The following is a 15,558-nucleotide window of genomic DNA, read 5'->3' as shown; positions in this document are numbered from 1 at the left end:
TAAAAATCGATATATAGCATTAAAATGAAAACGAATCCTTTTTACTTTTCGAATCTCAAGATAGACGGCCACAGATGGATCGATGTGGAGGAACATTGCGAGATTTCAAACTCACAATGGATGATGGTTAGCCGTGAAAAGGGAAAGTACGATTTTACGCGGATCGACGTTTGACTTGTGGGCCGAATCGGAACGTTTCAATCCGCCGACGCGTCTGACATCTCGTCGACGGAAGATCGATATCGCGTTCCCTTCTAGGGAGCCACGTGCTGAACGCCTCGTTTCCAGCACGGAAGGACGTAAGGTCGCGACTCGAATATCGGCGGAAATATCGTTTTTCTCATCGCGAGCGGCAATTTGGCGGATGATGGACGTTGAGAGCGTCCGTTTGGCGACTCGATAAAACGGTTCGAATCATTTTTTCCAGGTGGCGCACGCCCTTCACTGCCCCACCACCACTGACAGCGATCTGGCAATATGTTTGCGCGGCCAAGACGTGGACACTTTGCTGAACGTGAAGATTCATAAACCGAATTACGTCCCCGCATTCGCTCCGTTGATCGACAATGCGGTCATTCCGGACAAGCCTTACAATTTGATGAAAAATCCTCAGATGTTCGACAGGTATATCGGCGGAACACATCGTTGAATCGAATATTTATCATCACAGACCGAAACCGTTTTAAAAGCGTTTACGTATTACGTAGGATTAACGCAAGTTTGTACAAGTTTGTACACGTCCACGCACTTTTAGCTCAATGATTTATCGCGCAGTTCACTTTTTCGCTTTAAATGAAAATCCGACAATACGGAGAAAAATATTTGTATACGTATTTTACGATGTAATATTCTAGATATAATTTAAATAACGAAAGAAAATAATTTGCCCGCCGGTTATCCATATTTTCAGAACGATTAATCTTTCCTTTTTTTTTTTTTTTAATTAATTCGTTGATAGAGGGCACAGTTCGATCGCCGCCCGCCTAAATGCATTTCTATCGAATCGAAGGAAAATAAAAAAAAATTCCATCATATATCCGGGATATATACGCGGATATAAAAATGATTGAATTCGAAAATTTATAGATGACTTGGAAAGCGCGCCGTTTTTGCGGCGGCAATTCGAAAGCTGTTGGAAAACTTTTATTTAATTCCGCCCGAGTGAAATTTTCGTCCATCTATCGTTTCAAAGTTACGACTTGGCCTAGTTGTACGTACTACGCGAGAAGTAGGTACGCCGCCGCGTAATATAAATTCAATGGGTAACGTACGTTTAGAAAGATATGTTTCTCGTGTAAAAGCGCGTACGCCTCGTAAATTGGAGAAACACGAAACACGTCAAGGGTTATAAATGCGTTTATAATATAAACAGGTTCGATCTGATGTACGGAGTGACGGAGTCGGAGAAGTATCACTTGTTGTCACCGGTGGATCTGATGCACGGGATGTCAGAAGGTCAGAGGGACGCGGTCCTGAAGGAGCACGCCAAGGTACGACGACTCGTCACGACTCGACACGATTTCTTTCCGCCTAATTTTCTCGGCCCGTTGGAATCCCGTCTCTTCCGTGGATCGTGATTTATCGTGGAAGGGGAGATTGGTGTACGCGGGAAGGTGTTTCGGATAGGAATATTTGTTGTACGCGATATTGAATCCTGGGAAATCGAGGCGATAACAAAGTGACGCGATATTTCTTGGTCGGCAGGCGACGCACGAGCTTGAAGCGGAATTAATCCTGTCCAAGATTCTGGAACAATACGGCGATTTCTCGCCAGGATTCGAGGGGGAGTACATGCTGAAGAATCGCGATCTCGTGCTCGAGGCTCTATCCGACAGCGGCACAGTCGCCCCCTTAATAATGGCCGCCAACTTGCACTCGAGGGCGAATCCAAACAGCTACATGTACGTCTTCGCGCATCCCAAAGCGACGCAGGAGTACTCCGGCGTAAGTAATCACGATCCCTCTTCTTCTTCTTCTTCTTCTTCTTCTTCTCTATTTCCAACGCGATAACAAATAATAAATATTATCGTTTACGTTTTGTATAAATATCGTGCGATCTTCGAGAAAAAATAGGAAAAATTCTGCGTTGAAAACGATCTCGACGATCTTAACTCCATGAAATATGACGAAAGGTCTGCTCCCTATTGAAGAGTCGCAAGAGTGATAACGGCTCAAGCCTCTTCTCAGCCTGACGAATTCGGCCGGATCCGGAAGGCGGATAGAAAATATGAAGGAAGCGCATAAATCGGAGGCGGGCCCCCGTGGAAACTGGAGCACGTACGATTAGACGGTGTACTTTGCATTTTATTCATTTTCCGCGCGAGATTCCTTGGCGGAAGCTAGTCTGAGGGGGAGCGTGACCTACTCTGACCGGGTTGGCTGGATAGAAAAATCCCGGCCCATTTGGACGCCGTCCAACTATTTTTATCGGCGCTGCGTACCGGCCTGTTACGCTCTGTCCGAGAGTACACTGACCGGACCTGTGTGTGGCGTTAAACCGACAAGAATCTAACGTTTCCAACCTTGCTCGTCGTTACCTACGGAATTTACGAATAATTTACGAACGACAAAAGGAAGATTGCGAGACCTTCTCGACAGGAATATCGCTCGCCGTTGTTGCTGCGAATTCACCATATCTGCGAGTATTATTCTCAACAATTGCAATATCAACTTTGACTATTTTTCTCCGATATGTTTATTATGTGTATCGGATATGAACGTGTCTTTAAAGAGAGTTTGAAGATGGCGATTTTCGACGATTTTCACCACCACGAATTCAATTTGTGATGGAGCTCAATTCCAAAGTACTTGAAGTCGAGCGATTAATTTAGATCGTGAACAACAGGTCGTAATAATTCCTTTTTTTTTATGAGTGAACGCGAAACGCGTTATTGTGAAACATTCTTGTTTGCAGCAACAACGTAAGTACACCGTGCACAGCGAGGAGTTGCCGTATTTGCTGGGCGCGCCTCTTGACGGGACGCGCGGCCGATACGATATCGGCGAAACGCTCTTCTCCGAGGCTATAATGAACTGGTGGTGCAGCTTCGCCTACATAGGGTAAGTTGCTGCTATCCCTAAACGATGGAATAAATCGATCGAATTAATAAATTCAACGATATCCAGAGAAAACAGAGACACGATGTTAAATCTCCTCTAAGCATTCTGTTATTTCGCCCTCGTTTTCATCTCCCGGAGATTCCCTCGGACGTCGGTTGGAGGAAATAAAACGGCGTAAAATGTTCAATAAAAATTATGATTCTCGCCAATCGGCGGAACGGCCATTACGAGGGTTGACGGGACGAGAAACGAGCATCAGGGAGATTTAACAGGGTCGCGGTTAAATCTATTTGGAAAAATAATTACAAGTCTCGTGGACGTGGTGGGCGTAGTATAACTGGGAATGGTTAAACATAAATATTCAGAGACCCGTATAATTGAAAATCATGTTTGAGAGGGCGTCACTCTATTTTCCGTTGGCCGGCTGATAATGAATTTCCACAGGTTGAACTCGAAATTCCCCGTCGCAGTTTTATCCCAGAGAGTATCTCGGATTATTTGTATAAAATTCTGCGAGATTTATGCGCACAAAGCGGTCAAAGCGAAGCCGAGGTGGAACGATTGTGGGTGGAAAAACGGCGTAGGTGAATGAAAACGACGTTTCCGAATTTATTATTTAATGATAGAGTCGAACCAGCTCGAATTCGCTAATTTCAACTGACGGTATAAACATATATTCGGATTTTGTGCGAATTTTCATCGCGTTCCCGCTCGTTGTTTCGCTAAAAATTTCAGCCCATTTAATCGTTTTATAATCGATTTTTCATAAAAATTTAAATCTTTGAAAGGAAAGAAGTAACAAATTTGCGTTTAATGGCGTATAATAGAATTGAAAAAAGTTGAAAATATTTGATAATTCTGAAAATGGAAATAAAAGATGATGATAAAATTCGCGCTGTCGAACTCGACAGTGTTCGAGGATCGTCGAAACTTGTTGACTTTTTTTTTCTTTTTTTTTTTTTCCTTTTTCGTGATATCACTCTACCTATCAATAGAAGACTCGATTGGTGGACCGTAAATCGCGATGACTAAAATGCACATCTGCTAAATGGAGCGCGATAATTAAAACGTAAGTTAAATGGACTAGTTCGGCCCGGTTCCCATTATTTACTATTCGAACGTGTTGTTGTTCCACAACTCATTACGAAGCCTTGCGCGTGAAAAAGTAGCGGGGAATCTTTTTTTTTTTTTTTTTTTTTTTTTTTTTTGCATTTAATTTGTTCAACTCGAATATCTCGAAGAGAAAAAAAAAAAGCGGCTTGGAAATTGGAAATCCTTAAACAGAAAGATGATTAAGCTTTTCCTTCCGTCGACCGTCAAATACCCGAGAGCTGAATTTTACATCTAATATCAAAATTTCTTCAAAGGGAATTTAGATTACCATGTTTAAGAGATGGATACCGCTCAGGTGCGGTTGATCTCTCCAAAGTTTCAAAGTTTCTATTTTTCTTTTTTCTTCCCCTCCCCCCTCCTCCCTCCCCCTCCCCCTCCCAAAGTCCGGGATTTGTCGGTAACTGATGTACTCGAAAGGGGGAGGGTGGGGAAATTCGAAAGAATGACGATACGATCCGATATATTTTCTCGAAACTAATTTAACATCCGAGTAATTTCGTTGCTAACCCAATCGAAAAGAGCCCCATTTATTATTGGAAATAACCCGACAGAACAAGTTCGCGCAAAGAATGGAGGTTGTAGAAAAATCTAAAAATTACTATACAACGGAAATGGAAACGTTGAACCGAAATAAAAACGACGATCGATCGATCGACGAGCGGGCTGCCTTCAATTCGAAATACCTTGTTATCCCGGTTATTGGTGAATTAACGATCCGATACGTCGGCCATTTTAATTTTCTCGATACAAGCAGATTACCTATATATATACAAATTACTGGTACATTTCATTTCTGGGGAGGGACAAACGTCGATTCCCTCCGGAATCCCCTCCGCTCGACCAATCGATACCGCTGTTTTATCTTCGGATGGCGGTGCGAAATTTCACTCGTATTTCATCGGGCTGCGTCACGAGATAATTTTCGAAAACGAAACACCGATCGACTCGCGTGTTTCCAAGTCGTCGTTTTTCCTCGTTCCTTCTCGCTCGCGCCGCCCACCTTTATATCTTTTTCGTATCGATGATCCTATCGATGGCGCATCTCCACGATTGTTCGGCTTCCTTGGAAGCTGAATACCCGAGCGAATCGATAACACTTTGAACTCGCGGTGTTGCGCCTTTCCAACATTATCCTTTTATCCGGTTCATTTACGATCAACCACGAGTATCCGCGAGATAATTCTCTTCCCATCGGCGGCGAACTCGAGATTTTTTCCTCCCCTCCCCACCCATTTCTCTTTGATCGAGGCAAAATTGCATATGCATCGCGACACGACGAGAGATCAGACCAGACCGGGGGAAGGAACTGGGTCGATCCAATTAAGCGAAACAAAGCTGTTTAATGCACGCGGTCGCAGCCGAAGTAAACGTCACGTGTGTGGCTCGTGACACCGGCTGATCGATATCGAGCGTGACACCGTGTCACGCCTCCTTCCACGGAATATATCTTCCACGGATGCAGCGATACGTATTCGTGGTACGTAGGTGGAGTAGGCGTGGTTATTTTATTCTACAGTTGGGGAAGAAAGAAGGGAAACATCGGTGATGGAACGGATGGATCGTTCCGTTTAACATTTTCGACCGTGTTTTCCTCTTCTTTTTCTCCTTCGTCGCTTCGATGTAAACAAATTTCATCAGTTTGAAGAGAAATATTTGGCTGAGTCGTGCAATCGAACGTAAAATAGACAGAGGGTGGGGAAGCGAGATTAATTTTTTTTAATTTTCGCATGTTTAATTTATATTCGAATTCAATGATTCCGTGAAAGATGCTGATGGAAAAGAGGGGACCGATCGATAGAGTTCGATTCAAATTGGTGGAGCGAGAATTGTCGACTGTCGATGATGTCCGATCGGGTGGATTTTATGAGAAGAAGAATCTCGTGGAAGAAAAGAAACGATAGAGCGTGAACGGTAAAATTGGGATCGTTTGGAAGGGAGCGATGGTGTGTCGCCGGGGAATGGCCCCCCCTCTTTTTCCCTTTGAGATACTCGTTCGTCGAGCACAAGTCGGGGAGGAAAGCGCGAGTATCGCGTAGCAGAAACGGAGTAGAGTTATCGTGTATCAAAATTTCGATATTGGACTGGTTTTCCGATATCCGAGCGTGGATATACGATATCATTTTGCGAGCGTTGAAGCTCGAGCAGCTGGGAATGTCGCTTCGAACGATCCTTGCCTGCCACTTTATTGAAAACATCGCCGAATCGCAATTTTGGTTTTCATTCTGGTATTCGATTCCAATTGGACACCGAGAACGATCCGCGAGCTTGTAATCCTCCTGTGACAAAAATATTCGTCGATCGCGGATCAAAGGTATTTTATCTTACGAATCGCTGCAAACTCGATGGAAATCTCGTCTCGAGATTTTTCGAGAATCGACCCGAAAAGAGTTTAAACACTCGATTCGTGATCGATATTATACGAGGAGAAACAATGAAAAATATTTCTCTTCCTTTTTCTTCTTCTTCTTCTTCTTCTTCACACAATTTTTGCAATATAAATTACTAGGAACCCAAACGTGAAAGCAATCTCAAAGCGATATCCGTACATGAGGAATGGACTGAAGGAATTGAGCCAGTACGACGTCGATTGGCCCGAGTACGATCCTCAGAATCAGAGGTACCTCAATCTTAGTAAGTTCTCAAGATTGTCTTGATCGGCGACTCGCTACACCGACCACTGATTAAAGAAATATACGAATGGTAAATGAATACAGCGATTCCACCGGGCACGGGTATGCAGTACCGACTTGCTGAAATGCAATTCTGGAACGAGCATCTACCCAAAATGCTTCTTCATCCTGGCAAAGACATACCGTTGCCGATCCGACCGAAAGGGCCGAGACCGCAAATTCTCGACATCGCTGATGGGATTGGAAAGTACGCGAATGCGAGCAGGGATTATGACACGTACGGTTCCAGGTTGGTAACTTTTTTTTCGTCATTGATTAATACTCGATTATTAATTCCATCTCAAAAATTCGTACAATGATGTCATTTGCATTTCTTTCGAACACGTACACCTTCTTTCATACATTTCATACGTGCGTATCGTTCGTTTATGGCGTTAAAAATTAATACGAAATTCATCTCTGATTAAATTTTAAAATATCATTGTGAAATATAGAAGGTGTTTTTAAGTAATAATAAAAACGCGGTTAAACGCGGCTCCGCGTTAATCCAGCCACGGCTCTCCGCTAAAAGCATCGTCTCTTCCAGCATTTCGAGAGGGGATGATTTGAATTATAAATTAGATCGAAAGATAAATCTGTCGCGTATATATATATATATATACTTTTCTAGAAATAATTTAATTTAATTCGGCCGCGTATCGACGTTTAAACGTATCGTCTAATTAACGAGCGGGCCACCGACGCGACAATCATTGTTTATTTTGAAGCGGGTGAAACGCGTGTTATTTATCCTCTCGTTGTCTCGTGAAAAATTCAGGTCCGAGAATCGATTGAAAAATTAAAAGCACTCATTTTCGTGCCACGTTGTACGAGCCGCTCTGTTTATCAAACCGTGCGCTCAACATTTAATGAAACGTCACTTGCACCGCGCCGCGTCCTGCTTCCTTATTTGTCCCCAAACGTTTAAATTATTATTCGCGCGCCGTTATTTGAGCGGAATTTATTCAAAACGGGACGGCAACTACAAAGAGGCGAAAGATTTCGCGCTCGAGTTTCGCTTAGGAGGCTTAACTCGTTCATTAACATTCCGGGATACCCATCATTCGGCCCCGCATTTTCGCCGAACAAACAACCACACCATGATTTAATCCCTCGAAACAAGTAACTGGTTAAATTCCAACATCTTATCGAATTACTCGCAATCCCGTCTATGAATATCTGTACAAGGCCTTACAAATCTGAGAAACTAGGCAACTAAAGTTCAATCCAAACTCGCGTGTACTCCTGGAACGATACAAGTTTTCCCACCTCCTCCTCCTCCTTCCGGGGAGAGGGGAGCTTCCCTGCAAACAACACCTGCAGTTCTCCCAACTTTCCAAGCTCTCTCGCCGTCTTTGCCACGCTCGTAAAAATTAACATCTCCCTTTCCTCTGATTTATCGTTATCCAACACGCCACTTTCTTCCTTCCTTCCTTTCTTCTTTTCTTTCGAATAAACAGATTGCTCGCGTTGCAGATTCAAGGAGGGGACGACGGAGGAGAGATCGACGACGACGACGAGCGCCGAGATCGCTACCTTCCCCCAATCGTTTGAGGAAGAAGCGATTCCTCAGCCAAGCGCGCCAAAGAGTTCTTCCGTGATCGCTATGCTGACTGGTTTCGGCGTGTTATTCTTGATGATCAACTTCACGGCCTGCCTCTACCTGTATTGCAAGAAGCAAGAGACGAAGATGAAGGGGGGCGGGGTGAAGAGGCGGGCCAGCCAGAAGGAAGGGAAATCGGACAAGTACGAGAACCATTACGGGGAGCTCGGTTACAAAAGCGACAGTAAACCGGATCTGAACGACGTGATAAAGAACGACAAGGCGTACGACAACAACTCGAACTTTGGCAGACGCTCGAAATTGTCCAGGCAGAGTTCCGGCTCTACCATAGACACCCACATCAAGGTTAGGGAATGGATACAACAGGAGATAGTGCACAGGTAGGTTGTTGGTCACTCCTTCTCTTGGCCTCTCTTTCGACCAGTTTCGCAACGACGTCGTCGTCGTCTGTTGAGTTAATTAATCGAATCGACTCGGGTTCGACTCTCGGAGACTTTGATGTTTCGCCGATTCATCGGAATTAACGTCCGTGCAGGAGGCTACGTCTGTTTTCGATTACGCGTCGTTGAAATTCGCTTCGATTCGCTCGGAGGATCGATAGATGTCGATCGGCGATGACGCTTCGGACCAAGTTCGTTTCATCTTCTTCGTTGAATCGCGCTCCTCCCCGTTCCATGAAATTGGACAGTTGCGCGTCCAACAGTGCTTTCTAACTTCCCTCCACCACTCGTCGCTTATTCCGCTCGTCGTCTCTTTCTTTGCCGATTGTACGATTAATCTCTACGCGTCTCCGAATTTCGAAACCGTCCATCTTCTTTTTTTTTTTTTTTTTTTTTTTACTTGGCTAAAATATTTTGTTGGAAAAGGTGTTCCCCCAGGTTTCTCAGGAAGACGCGCGAAACGTTGCAAAAGGAGCATCAGGACAAATTGACGAAGCAGCAACGAGAAGAAGAAGAAGTGGAGAAGAAAAGGTTGGAGGAGAAGCTGTCGAAGGAGAGGAAAGAGGAGGCGCGATACGATAAAGATCCGACGCTGATCGTGCGTCCTGGCAAGAAATCAAAGGTCCCGAAGGTATCGGTTGCCATCGACGCCACACCCGCGGCCAGAACCGAATCGATCCTCAACCAGATGCCTATCGAGTTGGCGAAGGGCGTCGAACCGGGCGCCGACTCGTTCAACAAGAGTATCGATTATCCGATGATGATCGATCCTAGCCAGTTGCAAACAGCTCCTCAGGTGGTTGTCATAGAGCACCATCACTCGAAAAGCGATCCGTTACCGATGGAAAACGTGTTGAAGAGCGTGAAACCGAATTTCTCCACGCCGAGGATTTACGAGTCCGATTCGGGGAGCACGAGCAGCCTCTACGCCAAGATCAACCCCAAGTTGAAATCCCGCTTGCCCCGCCCCGGTGAATTGCCGGTGAATCGCGACGGTGGGTCGGCGATAGATCAGGGCGAGGATATTTACATGAAAATGGGGCCCAAGTTGACCACGTTCGGTGCGAACGGTCCGCTCGTCGACACTTGCGATATAAACGTAACCTGCAGGGAGCCGTCTCCGGAGAAGAGGGAATGCGCGAGCCCGGAAGAAGCCCTGAGGACCATCAAGAGGAGAAACTATCCCAAAGTTCTGCCAGACATCGAGAAAAGGCGATCTCTCCCGGCGCCCGGCAGCTTGTTCGCGTCCAAGCAGGGCGCAGGTTCGTTGAAGGATTACAGGAGCGGATTCCACTCGTCCCATCAACCCCCTCAACCCCCGCCGAGGACGTTCGGCCCGTCCAAGAGCTTGGAGTTCGCCGAGGAGAGCGAGAATCAATCCGAGACAGAGACGATCGTCACTAATCTTCATGTTGGCCCGTTGCTCAGAAGGCAGGATTATACGGCGAAGAACAACTCCGATCCTAGTATCATCGACTCCTTGGACGAGAGGATGGACAACAGATCCAGGGTGCAGAGCGGTGGCGGTAGCGTGGACACGATTTATTCGGGCAACGCGGGTCACGAGATCGGGCAACCGATTTTCCAGAGCGTGGGCAAGGACATAGGGAATCCGATCGCCTTGTTGCAGGCGGGTATCGGTAATCCTAACTGGTACAAATCGACTCCGACGGGGAACGGGGATATCTGTATAGGGGCGGCATCCTCGGAGCCCAGGATCACTATCAGGGAGGTGGACAAACAGCCTCAATTCGGTGGCTCGAACTGGGACACAAGGATCGAGCCGAGAATCGTGATCACGCCTAGGGTCGGCAATCTTCTGGGACAAAATCAAAGCTCGAGTCGGACGGTGATGAACCTGTCGTCGGGCACCGATTCCGACGAGAGACTCGACGGAGAGATCAAACCTGCCGCCCCTATCTACGAATCGAATCAATGGGCCGCTACGCCGAGCACCTCGATCGAGCAATCGGATCCCTCGTGCTCCTCTCCCGATTCCGGATTGCCGAGCGTGCAGGCCGGCCAAGAGCCGCGGAAGGAACCGCGAATAATAATCACGGCCAGGGACACGAAGGGCTCCTCTAGTTTGAAACAACCGAAGATCATCATCAAGCCTACGTCATCGAGCTTGCAGAGGAGCAGGGATCACAGGAATATTCCGAAGGTGTCGGCCATTCCATCCCCGGAGCAGAGCTGTCAGAGTTGTGTAGACAAGTCGGGCGAGCAGAGGGAAAAGCCGCCGTTGAAGGAGAAACCGAAGATCACTAGGATCCCCTCGTTCTCGAGGCGCGTGGACGAGGCCTCGGGCGGAACTGAGAGGGCGGCCGTCCCCTCGTACCCCGAGAAGGCGGAAATCGTGCACAGGGTGGAGGCGGTGGCCAGCGGCAAAGTGGTGAACGTGACCGTGGCTTGCGACGGGAGGTCGAGCATTCCTACGTTGCAACGGAAGGAGGGTGAAAAGTGTTCGAGCATCGAGACGGGGACCGGGGCGTTGAACACGGCCACGATCAAAAAGAAACCGGCGGGCAAAAAGTAGGAAGTATCCGTCGCGCGCTTCTTCCACCATTGTTCAACTTCGGACCGTTACTTTCGGCTGAGTAGTTTTCTATGTTTGAAATCAACTATTCGGTTGTCCACTTGACGCTACTTAATCCTTTGCCAATGGACGATGCGGCGAGGAGAGGGAAAGTAATTGGTTCCTTTTTTTTTTCTTTTTTTTTTTTTTTTTTTTCTTTGCCCGTCTGGGGAAATTTGGGAAAAGGATAAAACGATACACGGATATATATATATATATCTTATTAGGGACCACGAAATTGAAATCCGAAGCGGTGTACGATACTCGATACGAAGATCGTGATAAGATGATGAGATCGAAGCGTGTTAATTTCTTAACGATTTTTATTGTTTTTAAATATTATTATTCGTAGTAGATGTAATTTTTCTTTTTGTACCATATTCGGGAATATTTGCAATGATTAAAACGAAGTCAAATAATAAACTCTTTGGAATAACGTTTTTTTAACCTTTAGTCGTGTATAATCGAAATCGTCGTGCACGGTATTAATTTTATACAAACGATATGCCTAAATTAAACGATATCTACGCTACGTTGAATAAAACGATCTGTTATTATTCAACACCGTATTTATTCACATATCTGAAACACTGGTAACCATCGATTATTTCTTTAATCTCTCCGTGTATAAATTGTTCTCCTAATTGCTCTTATCTCGAACAAATATTTCCCTCCTTTTTTCTTTTTCTTTTCTTACCACGTTATCGAACGTCTTGTACGCGCTCGGTGCATGCACACGAGGTAAATGATTTTCATACCGTTACGGCGGCGGAGCAACGTGGGCTGAAAGTGTTTCCCCGAGCTGGGTGTCGCGGCGAGTCTCTGGTTATCATTTTTCAGTACGCGGCTGGCGTACCATTTATCTTGCAACTTTACCTTTATCCACTGGAACTTTATTATTAAGTAAAACAAAGTCTATAAGTCACAGAGCGTTGTCGGGAGAGGTCTGGCCGCTGTCTCGTGTAAAGGGTGTGCCGGCGAGAAGACTGCGGGGTTGGAAACGACGTGAAAACGATTCCAACGGAGTAATGCGATTTCCATGCCGTCGATCGACAAAGAAAACCGAACTTGTTATACTTTTTATATGATTCTTTCCTTACATTTATATTATAATGGCAGTGCCATTTATAATACCCGACTGTAATTTTTCATAATAATAATTTTCCAAATACGTTAGAGAAGCGATACGTTCCGTGTATAAATTCGTTTTTTTCTTCACTCTTTCAGTATCTCTTTCGACGTTGTGAAAAAGAAAAAAAAGAAAAAAAAAACAGCAATTCGAAGGCGAATTCGGAATTTTATTCGCGAATTGCAAAATAAAAGTGTAATCATTGAGTATTGTTCTCCCAATATTAATTTTACGATCATCGTGTTTTTATACGTCGTGGTTAATACAATCCTCCCCTCGTGTTTTCTCTTTTTTATTCCATCGTACGCGCGTAACTTTTTTTTTATTTTATTTTATTTTATTTATTTTTTTGTTTTATTACAGAACGAATTCGATCGATAAATCGAGCACGTTAGGATCGATATTCGATTGAAATATCGTTTTGGCTGCCCGCGCGGGAATATTGTGTCATAAAATATATATTGCCGTTGAAACAATGTGAATACAAGTGAATCGGTGATGTTTTAAGGACCCTTTATTCGCGCGAACCGCGCAAATATCTCTTTGTCATATTTGTCCGGAAGATATGTACGAGATGTTGGTTAAAATTCGCAGATATTTTTCCAAAGATTCCAAATGTGCAGCAAACGTTTCGAAGAAACGATAAGAGAGTTGCGCAACCGTTCGAATTCGTATTTCACGGTTGGTGAAAAAAAAATTGAATGATCTTTTTCCAAATAAAAGAGAAAATTGGATCGTCCAAGGTGTAGTGGTGTTATGTCTTCGCCGCGCTCGTTTCAAACCTTCAAAAAAAAAATTAGAGGTCATGAAAATTCAAGTTTTTGTTCTAACGATATTAATGTAAGTTTCAATAAGAGGGAAATTTACGCCGATTTATTCCGCGCAATTTATGCGATCTTCGAATCCCTAGTTGCTTATCGTGCAACCTCTAATTCACGCAAAATTTCATCCCGTTTTATGCACGATATCTTGGAAACGAGGGCTAGACAGATCTTCTTACGCTTCCTCCTTTTCCAACACAGTCTCGTTCACTCGATTATATTCGGATAACGTAGAAAACAAAATTTCACATTCCTGTATACGTACAGATTTATAGGTGGATAATAAAAATCGACACGATCTCGAGATATTCTTGGACGAAATTTGAATTCGCTGGCAGTAAAAAATTGTTGTGAAAAAAAGTTGAAAGAAGATCTAGTAAGGATTCTTAGGGAGAAATTCTCGTTTTATCCCCTACATTTCTTCTCGATCGTGCCGTATATTATCAACGTTCGATTGTTTACCACGATACCACTCATAACTATAAAGAACAACGATCGAGGAGGAAGCGACGAAAGTTTAGTGCGCCGGTGGAATATCAAGTTTGCGGAGTATCGGGGGAGAGCACGGGATGAACTCTCTCCCGATTTGCCGGACGGTGTAATGGCGTGGATTTGATAAATTCGCCGGACGTTTAATGGAAGGTGGCACGTGGCTTTCACGAGGCAAGTTTCTGACCGCCGATAACGCGCAGTTATACCACCTTCGATGAAGATGAGAGAGAATTCGAGCCCCACTTTCCCAAATATTATTCTTCGCCCAAGACTCCAATATCGTCGCATAGATTCTCGAAAGGAAAAAAGAAAAATAACAAATCATCTCGGCTCTATCTCTTATAATTGTCTCTGGAGCGACGGAGGAAGAAGTTAAGATAGCGAAGTTAAGAAGTGAGATCGATCGAGCTACCCTTTCCGAGACCTTCTTATTCTAAATGAATCGCAATCGCAAAGGGAACGGCGATATCGATTGTCGAAACGATGCTTCTTTTCCTGCTGAAAGCTCCTACCTAAGTCGCACACGTACGCTCGATACGGAGGAAAGTATATATTCTAACGGATGCCAATTTGCATGGCTAAACGTCGTTTCAGATTCGATTCGCTCCCGGCTCCTTTTGCCTCGATGTTTGCACGCGCGGATATATGCATGCGCTCGCAGGCCACCGCCTCGAAATTGGCAAATTTCACGGCGGGGGGGAGGGAAAAAATCGCTTGTCACCGGTGCTTTTGTTAAATCATTTATAAAACGATAACGCTTTAGGGGTGAAAGGAGGAGAAGAGCCATTAGCCGGATAAACGAATTTTCCGGACGCGTTTGAAAATAACGAGGGAAAACGGTTTTCAACCGGTTTAATATTTTCCCTGTTTTGATTTCGAAAATACAAAGAAGAAAAAAAAGAAAAAGAAACAAAAACAAAAGAAGGACAAAGAAAAATGGAGAAAGAGGAATGGTTTGGGAGAAGATGAAATAGAATTTCTATTTTTCGAGAATAACGTACAGAATACGTAGGATACGGTTTAAAGAATTGTTGTTACAACTTGCGGGTAAATATCGCGTAGATATTTTTCCAAATTTTTCCATTCGCAATAGATACACTTCCAGAAAAAAAAAGAGAAGAAGAAGAAATGTTAGTTTGAATGAAAAACACGGTTGGGTTATAATACACTGGAAGAATTGTGGGGAGCAATTGTATTCAACGGCGAAAGCTTAGCCGAGATCGTAACCGTTATCCTCGCAATCTCACTATCCGTTTCACGGCCTATTTTGCCACGTGATTGGAAACTAAAATCGTCACTCGACTTGCCGCCATTTCGCGTCGTTTAATTTCAACCGAGTTGCTCGTTTTTTTCGAGATATAAAAATCAATGTACGAGGAGCAAGAAATTGTGTGTATAACTAGGAACAGGTTCGTTCGTCTTCGTCTAGCAATTAGAAGGGGAAAGGGGTTGACAATGAGGAGTTTGGAAACAGGAAACGGCGAGAAGCGAGACGAACGATTACCAAGCATTAGTTACGGCGCAACATAACCGTATAACCATTTCTCTGGGCGCAGCAGTTTGGAAAGCGGTAATTGCAAGACAACTGTTGGCCCTTCGCCTGACGGGGGTGGCAACGAGTGCTTGCATCGTGGACGCGACATCGCGGTCACTGTCGTCCAGTCAGCTGGACGAACACGCGATCTATCGTCCGCG

General features: G+C 44.7%; 1 protein-coding gene across 2 annotated transcripts in view; it reads left to right on the top strand.

The window, feature by feature from the left end:
• LOC100862971 (uncharacterized) overlaps positions 1-11,844 on the top strand; it is a 58,073-nt gene extending 46,229 nt beyond the window's left edge. Inside the window, exons 7-14 of one of the 2 annotated variants that reach the window (XM_086905258.1) lie at positions 428-624; positions 1,373-1,490; positions 1,705-1,944; positions 2,915-3,060; positions 6,680-6,804; positions 6,888-7,092; positions 8,319-8,786; positions 9,285-11,844. In XM_086905258.1, coding sequence (XP_086761384.1) covers positions 428-624; positions 1,373-1,490; positions 1,705-1,944; positions 2,915-3,060; positions 6,680-6,804; positions 6,888-7,092; positions 8,319-8,786; positions 9,285-11,382 — 3,597 coding nt within the window. In that variant the 3' untranslated portion in view covers positions 11,383-11,844. Of the gene's footprint in view, positions 1-427; positions 625-1,372; positions 1,491-1,704; positions 1,945-2,914; positions 3,061-6,679; positions 6,805-6,887; positions 7,093-8,318; positions 8,787-9,272 lie in introns of both variants that reach the window. The other variant, XM_086905255.1, reaches the window with a different exon arrangement.
• Positions 11,845-15,558: the final 3,714 nt, after the last annotated feature.

The sequence above is a fragment of the Apis florea genome, unplaced genomic scaffold (assembly GCF_048593485.1).
Source record: "Apis florea isolate Af1SG1 unplaced genomic scaffold, ASM4859348v1 contig_1615_pilon, whole genome shotgun sequence".
NCBI classification, from domain to species: domain Eukaryota; kingdom Metazoa; phylum Arthropoda; class Insecta; order Hymenoptera; family Apidae; genus Apis; species Apis florea.
The sequence above is the reverse complement of the archived record's forward strand: the minus strand, read 5'-3'. Positions and strand labels throughout refer to the sequence as shown.